The following is a 12,339-nucleotide window of genomic DNA, read 5'->3' as shown; positions in this document are numbered from 1 at the left end:
TTGCCAACAACAACAACAAAACTTAAAAGGACTGAATGCAAACTCTTCTTTTGAGAGGAGAGAATAAAGGTTGCAAACGGACCTTTCCCAGGTTTTTACAAAATGCTTTGGGGCCTGCTGCATACAGTCTATTCCTCAGTGTTTTTCAGTTGAGGATAATAGGCAATTCTTGTGCCATTTATGGAGGAAATCTTGTGAAATCTGGTGTCTGGCTTTCCTTGGTTTCACTCTGTCCTTGTAAACTTTTGCTTTTGTAGGCTGCTTTCAACACTGATGACATCACCCGTTCGTGGGAAAGTGCACTGGAAATTAGAGTGCTTCACCCCCACACAGCTCCTCACTGGCGTGAGGTTAAGATAAGGTCCTACAGAAAGACATTTGAGTGATTAGGGCTGCCCAGGGCTGCTCCTCTGGCCCTATCCCTGAGTGGCTGTGCCTCTTGGCCCAACTACAGATGCAGCCCATTTTCAACAGTCCTGACCTTTCCTGGTGGCAAAGAAACTGACTGCTTATTAGAGTATTTGAAAACAAAATACACCTGCCCTGTAGGATTCTCTTGGGAGAGCTGACACCACAGCCATTGGGAAATCCTGGTTCAGAGTAAAGCCATTCTGTTTTCATTACCATTTAAGCTGATGTGAAATGTTAATTATCCAATTGAAAATGCATGCACACTCTAACTATGGCACCTCCTTTTGAACCTTTGCTGGGCTGAATGCTAAGGTTTGGAGGGTAAAGCTCAGGAAGTCAATGAAATTGCGGGAAATAGGAACACACTTGGGGATGTCCACCTCACCAGAATTCTTAACATAAGCTAATAATGAAAATAGCTGAGAATTTTCTTGACTTTCTATTTTTTCAATTGCTGCTATAGAGCAGAGCTAGAAATACTTTGGGAAGCCTAAAAACCATTTATCAAGACATTAAAGAAGAAGGATAAAGAGATCTAAACTTTTTTTTCTTTTTATGGCTGCACCTGTGGCATAGGGAAGTTCCTGGGCTAGGGGGTCAAATTGGAGCTTCAGCTGAGGCCTATGCCACAGCAACACTGGATCCGAGCCGCACCCGAGATCTACACCATGGCTTGCAGCAACACCAGATACCTAACCCTCTGAGCAAGGCTAGGGATTGAACCCGCATCCTCAATGGATACTAGGTCACATTCTTAACCCACTAAGCCATAATGGGAACTCTGAGATCTAAAATTTTTTATTGCACCAAATATATGCATGGTCCTGAACTGGGTATTTCATAAAGGTCTTCTCATGTAATCCTCAACTTGAAAGTAGATTTTCACACCCCTATTATGGAGGTTAAGAAACTAAGGCTGAGAGTCAGACATAGAAAACAAATTTATGGTTGCCAAAGGGGAAAGGGGGGAGTGGTAAATTAGGAGCTTGGCATTAACTTATAGACACTATTATGTATAAAATAGATAACCAACAAAGACTTGCTGTATAGCACAGGGAACTATCCTTAATATCTTATAATAATCTATAAGGGAAAAGAATCTGAAAAAGAATAGATATATATCTGTATGACTGAATCACTTTTCTGTACACCTGAAACTATCAACACTGTAAATCAACTATACGTCAATAAAAAAAAATTAAAAAAGAAACTAAGAATGAGGGAAATTAAGCACTTTACCTCTAGTAAGTGGGAGTGGGTGAATTTGAACTCAGGTCTATTCAAATCTAAAGTTCATGTTCTTTTATACTCTGCTGGTGCATATTCATTAACACAGCACTTGGATTTTGCATAATTTTCTGATACTGACACATTGTTAACCAGCTAATCTGTGAGCCCAGCAATGAGAACACCAAATCTGTTTGAAGTAGGATGGAGAGGAAATACTGATCAACACTATTCCCGCTATCTCCAAGATAGCTAAGAGGACAGGGGGACTCAGAATGACTGGGTACAGTTTGCCCTGAGAAGAGTTTTGTTTTGGGTGGGATGCTGCTATATTGCCTTCTGGTCCCATCTTTTTGGGTTAGATCCGGGCAGACTGTGTTTGTGTATAGATAGATGCCTTGGACTGTGACCTCCAGTGAACCTGCTCCTGGAACTCCTACTTCTGCTACAAGACTAGAACTTGATTTCCAAATTTTCCTCTAAGTCTTTGCAGAAGGTGACGGATGAGAGCATGTCCCCAGTACACCCTTCCTGGGCTCCACTGAGCCCTGTGCCTGGGCAGCTGTATATCACATGCAGCTTTGGTCCAGGCCCAAAACGACCTCACCTCCCCTGAGGTCACTTCCATTAGTGGCAGAGGGCTGTGCTGATGAAGATTATCTTGAAGATTATGCTATTTTTCACCAGCTAGGTCAGAGCTGAACATGTTTAAAAGCGTTTCCAGTTATCTTAGCATTTCAGTTCTTACATGTAGGAAATGCTAAGAATCTACAAGTATAGAGTTAAGTCTATTCATTTCTAAAATTTCCTAAGCATGGACTCTACTAGGTGTTTGATGCCAAAGGGGAATAAGGGTAGTGTCTGAACTCAAGGAGCTTGAATATAATCCACTGTTGCATGCTTTAAAAATGGAAAAGACTAAAATTAAGACAAAAGAGAAATGAATAATTTCCCCTCAATCGTAAGCTATATGGGAAAGAGTTATTACTTTGTGAATAAATCCAAGGTGGAAGGATAGTGATTAAATGCCAGATTATAAAAGTGAGATAATATTGATTCTGTGATTTACCATTGATATTGACTACACATGGCCAGTTATTTCTCTATAAACCTTAATTTTATCATGTAACAGGATACTGGTGCTCACTCTCCTATATTCCATAAAGTTGCCTTTAGACAGGGCCATCACTATAAGCAGTCATGGATGTGGTATCCTGTATGTCTTCAGGGTGTCATTTAGATGATGCTGACCCCTCCAGATTGCAGCATACAGCCTGTGCAACTATCTAAGTTACTTTAGGATCCACTGAGAGATGAAGAAGCATCTAACTTAATAAATTGTAAGGAGTTTTTACTTCATTATACTATGGAATATCTTAGCTTTCAGAGGTGTTAGAAGCCAGGAAGTTAAAAACTGAAAAAAAAGAAAGAAATCAATAGCTTATTTTTGTTACAAAACCAGATGTTTCATAGCATAGTGCCAAACAGAAAAATGTCATTTTCAGGAGGTGAGTCTAAGGGACAAAAAAGTTTTGGGGGGAGGTAAAAGCAATCACTTCATATAACTTAATGTATAACCTAAACAGGATCACAGATAATATATAAACAGTGTTATGCCCAGCACACATTGGAGCTACATGATAAAATTTAAAAATTTTCACTGTTATGATCATAAAACTTTTCATTTTCTGATGGTTTCCATTCCTTTTGACTTGGAGAGTTGATCCCAGTGTTAGTGGTGATAATTATTTCATGCAGTTTATACCAGTTTTCAGTTGACAAAGTGCTCTGAAACCTGTACTACTTAATCCTCTCATCAGTTCTTCAAATTGCCATGGATTATTGTGCCTGTTTTACCGGTAAGAAAACAGAGGCTGAGTCAAGCTAATTCCAGAGATACAGTGAATGATGGCTAGAAGTTCTGTTTCCTGAATTAGGTTTGAAAGCCCTTGTTCCTACACTTCCGTGGTGCATATTAACCCTGCACCCAGAGGGCAAAGTGAACAGCTAGTATAGCTAGTTTTATATCAAATGTTTCCTGTGGTATTTAGAAATCCGAGAGTGATAGAACTTAAAAATGCCATATGATTTTCTAAAACAAGATTTAAAAAAAAAATTCCATATACAAAATAGGGAAAAAAAAAAAACCTAAAATTGTCTACTTCCTTCCCCTTCATACCTTAAAGAGCTCTCAGGTGAAATAATTCCTACTTGACAGAACTTGAAGGATATTCAAAACTCAGGAAGCCAACAAAAATATGACAATCCCAGTGGTTAAGGGACAGTCTACAACACAAAATTTTTAAACTGTCCTGTTCCCAAGTGTAAACAAACAGTAAAGGGAAGATAAAGTGGGCGGCAGGCAAGCTTCAGGCATGAGCCCAACCACAGTGTATGGAGAAAGACCAAGGCAAGACTAAGGTCAAGCTATTTCTAACTCATTAATGTCTAAGAGTTTTCTCTATAATTAAAGAAGAATGCTTGCCTTTATATGACTTGATTGAAAAGAGCAAGAGATTAAAGAAAAAAATCCATATTTGGAATCTAATATAAGCTTGTCTTAACTTAATATACCCAAATTTTACTCAAGCAAGTGATTGTAAGCTAAAAGAATGTCAATTACAAGTGGTCCCTAGTATGAAAAAGGCTGGGTTCCAAATGTTCCTTTTTATGCTTTTTTCTCTTGAATTTTGAGACTGTTTGTATCACATTGCTTCTTCAGGGAAGCAATGTGATAAAACATGGTAATGAACCTATGCTAGGCTGCTGCAAAATGCCTATTTAGCACTCCACAGAGCATACCTTAAGTTTTTAACAGCACTGGCCTGAGTTCTGGGTCTCAGAAGCAGAGATCACAGGAGAGAAAAAAAGAGATAAAATAATCTTGCTTCTCAAAGTTCCCACCATTGCCACAATTTGAACGATGAAAAAAATGTTTCTGTTCTGAGAGCTTTAGTGCCTAATGCTAAACCCTGAAGTTTATTTTTGCTCCTTCTTACTACAGTAAGAGTAACCTACTCTTATATATTCTATTCCTCAAAAATAAGCTCCACTAGGAGTTCCCACTATGGTATAATGGGTTAAGAATCTGACTGCAGTGGCTCAAGTTGCTGCAGGGGCATGAGTTTGATCTCTGGCCTGGTGCAATGGCTTAAAGGATCAAGTGTTGCTGCAGCTGCAGTGTAGGTCACAACTGAACTGTGGCTCAGATTCAATCCCTGGCCAGGGAATTTCCATATGCAACAGTGTGGCCATTAAAACAAACAAACAAACAAAAAGCTCCACTATAGGAATATCTGTTCATCTTCCTTGATTCTAACTTTAATTCTTAGCTCTCTCTAGAAGGTGTTAGGAAGAAAGCAATCTGACATATCAATTCATACTAATGTGTAAATGATTGTACATTAATTTCTATATACAACACATACATACATAAACACATGTACAACGTAACTGCATTACTTATGTGTTAGCTAGGCATCATTCTAGGAACCAGGGATATAAAAGAGAAAAAGGGCAAGGTTTCTGCTGCCATGAAGCCTACATTTCAATAGGGAGAGTTGGCCAATAATAATATTAAAAAAATCCAGAAACTAATAAGTACTCTATAGAAAATAGGGTGATATGCTCAACATCACTGATTATTAGAGAAATGCAAATCAAAACCACCACGAGATACCACCTCACACCAGTCAGAATGGCCATCATTAATAAGTCCACAAATAACAAATGCTAGAGGGGGTGTGGAGAAAAGGGAACCCTCCTGTCCTGTTGGTGGGAACATAAGCTTGTACAACCACTATGGAGAACAGTATGGAGGTACCTTAGAAATCTATACATAGAACTACCATATGACCCAGAAATCCCACTCTTGGGCATCTATCCAGACAAAACTTTCCTTAAAAAAGACACATGTACCTGAATGTTCATTGCAGCACTATTCACAATAGCCAAGACATGGAAACAACCCAAATGTCCATTGACAGACGATTGGATTAAGAAGGTGTGGTATATATACACAATGGAATACTACTCAGCCATAAAAAAGAATGACATAATGTCATTTGCAGCAACATGGATGGAACTAGAGACTCTCATCCAGAGTGAAGTAAGTCAGAAAGAGAAAGACAAATACCATATGATATCACTTATATCTGGAATCTAATATAAGGCACAAATGAACCTGTCCAAGAAAAGAAAATCATGGACTTGAAGAATAGACTTGTGGTTTCCAAGGGGGACTGGGATGGATTGGGAGCTTGGGGTTAACAGATGCAGACTATTGCCTTTGGAATGGATTAGCAATGACATCCTGCTGTGTAGCACTGGGAACCATGTCTAGTCACTTATGATGGGGCATGATAATGTGAGAAAAAAGAATGTATGCATGTATGTGTAACTGGGTCACCATGCTGTACAGTAGAAAAATAATGATAATAATGATGTAATGGGGAAATAAAAAAAATAAAAAGAAAAAAGAATGACCTAAAAAAAAAAGAAAAAGAAGAAGAAGAAAATAGGTTGATATAATACTGGAAAAGTGACCACTTCATGTTATGTGGTTAGAAAAGGTCTCTTGGAAGATGTGACATTTACTATGAGATATAATTGAAGACAAAGAGCCAGTCTTATGCAAAGGAAAGGGCAAAGCATTTCAGACAGCTAGCACAACTCTGAGAAAGGAATGAACTTGGTGTATGGAGCACAACAAGAAGGCCAGTGGGGCTGAAGAACAGTGGCAGGGAGGTAAACAGAATGGAAAGATAGGCAAGGCCCAAGTCACATACATTGGCCTCTGTAAGCCAGAGTGATGCTTTTGAAGTTTAGCCTAAGTGAAAGAGGAAGACTTGGAAGATTGTAAGGAGAAATTCTGTCTGATTTATATCTTAAAACCACCTCTAGCGGAAGCGTGGAGACAGATAGGAGGCTACTACAAAGTTCAGAATGACAGAGAATGGCTGCCTAGACTAGGATGGTTGTGGTGGAGACAACTAAGTAGGTCTGATCAAGACATCCTGTAGAGGAAAGATCTGCAGGAGTTATGAATGGACTCACTGGGGATGAGGGAAAAGTGATCAGGAACACCTGGGCAGAGGACGGCATTTTCCTGAGAGAGACAAGGTCTGGAAAGAATTGGTTTGGTTACAGGATAAGGCAGTTGAACAACAGAAATCAACAGTTCTATTCTGTATGTGGTAATTTTGAGCTGCAAATTGCACATGCAGCACTGATACTGGAAAGCAGTTGAGTCTAGAACTGTGGGAGAAGTTGAGGATAGGGATATACATTTGGAAATTACTGGTGTGTCGACGGCATTTAAGCCTTGGAGACTAGGATGGTGAGCATGGACCAAGAAGAGGGATGGAGACTAGGATCTGCCTCATTCCAACATTTGCAGGTGGGAAGGGATGTCCAGGAAGCCCACTCTTCTCCAGATAGGTGCCTCTGTAAAAGAGGGTCTTTCTCTATTAACAGGTAGCAATAGCAGACACACCTGAGGGCTGTCACGAGTCCTTCTATGCCAGTAGCTTATGAAGAACATTTCACTACCAGTTGGTATGGAGCTCTGTCTCATCTGAAAAGTCATAAGCTCTTTCCCCCAAGATTTTCAGTATGGTAAAATAATTTTTTCATGCTTTTTAGGGCTGCACCCGAAGCAGATGGAAGTTCTCAGGCTAGAGGTTGAACTGGAGCTGTAGCTGCCGGCCTATACCACAGCAACCAATGCCAGATCTGAGTGGTGTCTGCAACTCACACTGCAGCTCACAGCAATGCCAGATCCTTAACCCACTGAGCAGCGCCAGGGATTGAATCCACAGCCTCATGGATATTAGTCAGTTTTGTTACGGCTGAGTCACAATGGGAACTCCTGTAAAAATACTTTTAATGAAATACATAGATACTTAATGTGCCTTGAGGCAGGAGGACTAGTAGGGCAGGTTTTCAATGCCCATAAGGCCATCACAATCTAACAATATAAGCCTCACCTAGGAAGAGGAAGCAGTGTATCAATCACTAACCAGGAGCCCTTCTACTTTAGGAAAGTGTCAAGGCATCAGCCTAGAGAAAGAGCTGGGTCGGCAGGACCAATGCTGATGAATGGTAGGCTGGAAGTGAAGAGAATTCTTCCTCTTTATTTGTCTGCCTATAGCAATTGGGCTTTGTCATTCAGGAACAGAAGCATCCTTTCCCCGCTCCCCCCGCTTTGAGGAGTCAGGAGATATAATAAAGCACTGCTCTGAGTCATCAGGGTTGAAGGATAATATCAGAAACATTGAATAAGATGCTGAAGGAACAATTCACTATTTTTTTGAGGGGGTATCTGTTTATACAGATATGATTATCAGAGATTACCTGTGAATATACTGGGGAGTATTCTGCACAGTTAATATTGGAGCAAATTGTAGGAATTCTCCCAACCATAGAGCAAATATGGGAAGAATTCCCAATGGGAAGAAATTATGGCAGTGTAGGGAAACCATTTTGACAACTAATAATTCTGTTGTATTCTCCAACAGGTTTTCTTCCCTCTTGATACCCCCACCTGGATTCTGAGCTGATTTTAAGTGGCAGAAAAAAATGACTCCAAGCACTAAGGTTTACTATTCTCCATGTTTCATGTTAAAGAAAAGAATTTAATCATATGACTGCCATACTGTTGAAGGAATTTATTAATATGTGAAATATAGAGCCATTTTGGAAGATTGGTATATAGAAAAAGGAGCCAGTGTTGAGATGTTGATATGAAGAGTTGGGGAAAAAAAACACCCCAAAACATTTTCAAGGCCAAAGATATGAAAGGCATTTTTTTTTTTTTAAATCTGTTTTAAAGCAAGAGATGCGTTTGGTAGGACTAACTGCTGACTTTTTCAGAAAGGCAGGCTAATTGGGAATGACTGTCAGGAGACCTAATTTTGCCTTCATGACCATAATTTGCACACACTCTCCTTCAGGGCTAATTTCAAGGCCAAGAGTGGGTACTAACTTGGGCACCTTCTGATACAGTGACTTAGGCCTTAAGGAAAGCAGATCTTCAAAACATTTTCCTATAGTAACCAGTGATAGAGCTACAGCTAGCTATGATGCTTAGTTCCTGTGGTTGTATATATGTTCTCTAAAGAAAGCAACTTAACTCTTTCATGTTTTTCCTCCTGCTTGCTACATTTCTGGCCGTTTTCAGGAAAAAATCAAAATGAAGGCCACATAGAGCACCGCTGGAACACAGCTGGAGTTGAGAGGGAGCCTGCTCTCTCCTCTGAGGATCAGCCATCAACAGGAAGGCTTTGCACAGCCCTGCTCACCAACGTGGGAGGAAAAACTCTCTCTCAATCCCTCGGCTTCTCCATTAACTCTGCTGGACCATAAAACCTTGCTGGGCCCAGCAAGCCCAGGACTCCTTAGGAGTTTATCAGTTGTGTAAATACCACATGCCATGGCTGACTGCTATAAATATAGACATTCCATCCATCCTTCCTTTCGCAAGGATGAGGGGTCCAGATTTATACCGGTCAGATCATACTCAGATGTTCAATATCATGATCACAAAAGACACCATTTTACTGAATTCCTTCTATGTTCCTTCTATGATGCTTTACTAGCTGTATAACTTACCAGTGTTTTCTCCAATCCTTACCATAATTCTGCAAATTAAGCATGGTTATTCCTATTTTGTCAATGAAGAAATGGAGGCTCAGGGAAGTAATTTATCCATTGTCACTGAGATAATAAATATTCACTAGCTGTGAATTTCAGTCAAGAGATCTTGTGGTTTAAATGGCGCTTTTTTCCAGTCTCAAAAAGCATAATCCAGATTGCCAACTATGGCCAGTGTTATTAGAAATCACCGCGCTTTTTTTGTCAAGGCTGTGGCGAACGTGGAAAGGGAAAGGGGTATGGCAACTTCAGCAGGACTATATGTTTCCCCTAAGGCCCTGCCTTTTCCCAGGTCCACCGCAACCCTTGTCATTGACCTTCTGTTGGGAGAGATGTGAGTCTTGTTGACCAGTGCTGGGGAGGAGGTGCAGAACTTCTCACAATAAGCTCTGCTGGCCACCAGAATCACCTATGATCTGAACACACACATTTCTGGGACCTTTTTTGGATCTTCGGATCCCATGGTGGTGGGGGTCTCAGGCATTTGCATTTTTAAACAAGCTCCCAGGTAATTGTGGTATGCACTGAAGTTTGAAAATTACTGCTGTCAACGTTTTATGTTTTGGAGGAGAATATCTTACCCAGAAGAGCAAGTAGTCATAATGAGCTACCGTTGTTGGCTGAAAGAAAAATTCAGCTTACAGGAATGCAAGAAGAGAGGTCCACTGGGCCTGCTCGCTTAGGCCAGGATTCCTGTTTCCCTGTTCTGATCCATGTCTAGTTTTTGAACAGTGGGGTCAAGAGACTATCATGTCAGGTCTCAAGGATTTATCTCAGTTACCAAAAAATACAGGGTTTTATGGAAATCATCCAAACTTGACAAAATACAAAGAAGACATAACTTTTGCTCTTGAGAAGGATTCTATAGTTGTGTTTTTGAAAATTCTAATTGTAATGGGAAGCTGGCCTGTCAATCTATCCATCAAATCAATCTGCTCTCTCCATGCAGGCAGGCAGTCCCTCCGGGAATGCTTTCCTGTCATCATGATGATACTGACCAGCTTTTGAACGTTGGGAGATGCCATGGCAATGATCTGGCAGTGACATCACTAACAGCTCTGGGCTTTTGTCTTTTATAGGCCAAGTTTCTTATCACAGCCCTTGAGATAGTGGGAACAAAAAGGGGTCAACTGGGCAAATGGGCTTCTACTCCTGGGGGACTCACATGTGAAAGTATCCTTTACCTGGCACGGAAGTTCCAAGCGCCACAAACACCACTGCAGTCACAGAATCCTTCAGGCCGATGGTGCAGCCGAAGTGGGAAGCCAGGTCTCCGATGAAAGCTGTCAGGATGCCAATCATGAGGATGGAGACAATGAAACATGCCCAGCCATTCCAGTATTCTGTCGGGGGGACGAAGGCGAAGAGGACCTTCCAGAACACAGTCAGAAAGTGCATCACATAATCGAAGCAGGAGGGCAGTTTCTCCTCCCCACATTCATCATCATCATCATCTTCCCCTGGAGAGAAAAGAATGAAGACTATTTCATCGAAACCTGTGCTATCAGGGTCTCCCTTTCTCCCACTTCCACCTTCCTAGACCTGCCAGCCCTCCCCGGAGAGGTGAGTGAAGCTTAGGTTTTCCAAGTGTCAATCATAACTGATTATTTAGGTACTGACAGGCCCCGTGGCAGTGGTGCACGGCTCAAGAGCAAAAATTTAGGCCTCCACCAATTCTGGTTCTGTGCAATCAATGCACGCTTTTTACTCCATTTCACTTCCATTGAGACCTGTCATTTCAGAGACACAAAAAGGGTTTCTCCCCAAAGGCAGGAAAATTTTATGCCAGGCTTAGAGAGAGGCCCCTTTTGATGAAAGATAACTGACAATTCTTCTACCGGGATTCTTCCAGCTTGGAGTCTGGCTCTGGGGATTCATGATTCTAAGATCCCGTGTAGGCTCAAGTTCAGACAGGGTTCTCAACCATAGCCCTAGGCCCTGCCTATTTCTCCAGCTTCATCTCCTGCAACTACTTCAAACTCAAACATCATCCTAGGCAAATGGAATTATTTGGATTTTTCAAAAAAAATTGTGTGTACTTTCTCCTACTTTTGTCCCTTAGGACTAAATGTACTTGGCATGTCCTAATCATTCCTTCTTTATCCTTTAAAAATCACTGCCTCTGTGAAGCTTTCTCTGACCATCCCCGCCTGTACTCCAGCTGTACTGGGGATTTCTAGGATCTTCCACAGCCCCCAACACTTGTAACACTGGATTGGTGGTTCTCAAAGTGTGGTGCCTGAGCAACAGCAGCAGCACTAGGGAACTTGTTAGAAATGCAAATTCTTGGCCCCACTGAAATCAGAAGCTAGCGGGTTGGGGGGTGGGGTGGGAGGTGGCCAAATCTGGTGCTTGAACAAGCCCTCCAGGTGATTCTTATATGTATGCTCCCTCTGAGAACCACTCTCTAGATTGTGCCTGTTCACTTTTCTTTCTTCTCAACTTGACTAAGAGCCTGTCAAGGGCAGGAATTTGTTCATTTGCATGTACTTACTGTTTGGTCTTATCTCCACCATGTGCAATAGCTGGCTAAATTAAACGAAGGCATGCATGATTTTCCACTGACTTTCTATAACTACTTAATTACATAACATATATCACAATGTTGCTAATTATGTCATACCATCAAAGCACAAAGAAGTTCACAAAGCTTACTATCTAAAGGAGCCAGGATAGTAATAACAATACTCTAAAATGGAGACTTCATTTACAATGTGATATAACCCCCATTCACATATTTTCAAGTTGGGTACCCAAAGTCAACTCTTCTTGAGGTGGTGGCTAAATATATTTATGGGTTTTGTAGCCATTTTGTAAAGAACCTCTCTTTTTGTTTCACCACCACCACCTCCCAAACCTTCTCACCAGGGATCCACGTCCTTCAACTAATGCAGCTGGGAGCAGATAAGGCTGTCCCATTTCCCAGGTGACCAAGTGATCTGAGATTGCCAGCATGGGGCAAACGTGTGTTCTCTTCATGAGATACTCCATGGTGAAGCCATCTGGTGCAGCTCATAATTGGGAAAAGCCTCTGAAAGCAGGAGAGCT

The 12,339-nt window shown here is 41.1% G+C and overlaps 1 protein-coding gene across 11 annotated transcripts in view; it reads right to left on the bottom strand.

Moving 5' to 3' along the window:
- Nucleotides 1-12,339, bottom strand: part of SLC8A1 (solute carrier family 8 member A1) — a 420,023-nt gene that overhangs the window by 36,195 nt on the left and 371,489 nt on the right. For all 11 annotated transcript variants that reach the window (XM_047782209.1, XM_047782211.1, XM_047782212.1 and 8 more), the window contains one exon: nt 10,476-10,751. In XM_047782209.1, the coding sequence (XP_047638165.1) occupies nt 10,476-10,751 (276 nt within the window). The remainder of the gene's footprint in view (nt 1-10,475; nt 10,752-12,339) is intronic.

This window comes from Phacochoerus africanus, chromosome 5 (genome assembly GCF_016906955.1).
Source record: "Phacochoerus africanus isolate WHEZ1 chromosome 5, ROS_Pafr_v1, whole genome shotgun sequence".
NCBI classification, from domain to species: domain Eukaryota; kingdom Metazoa; phylum Chordata; class Mammalia; order Artiodactyla; family Suidae; genus Phacochoerus; species Phacochoerus africanus.
This window is presented reverse-complemented; position numbering and strand designations above follow the sequence as displayed.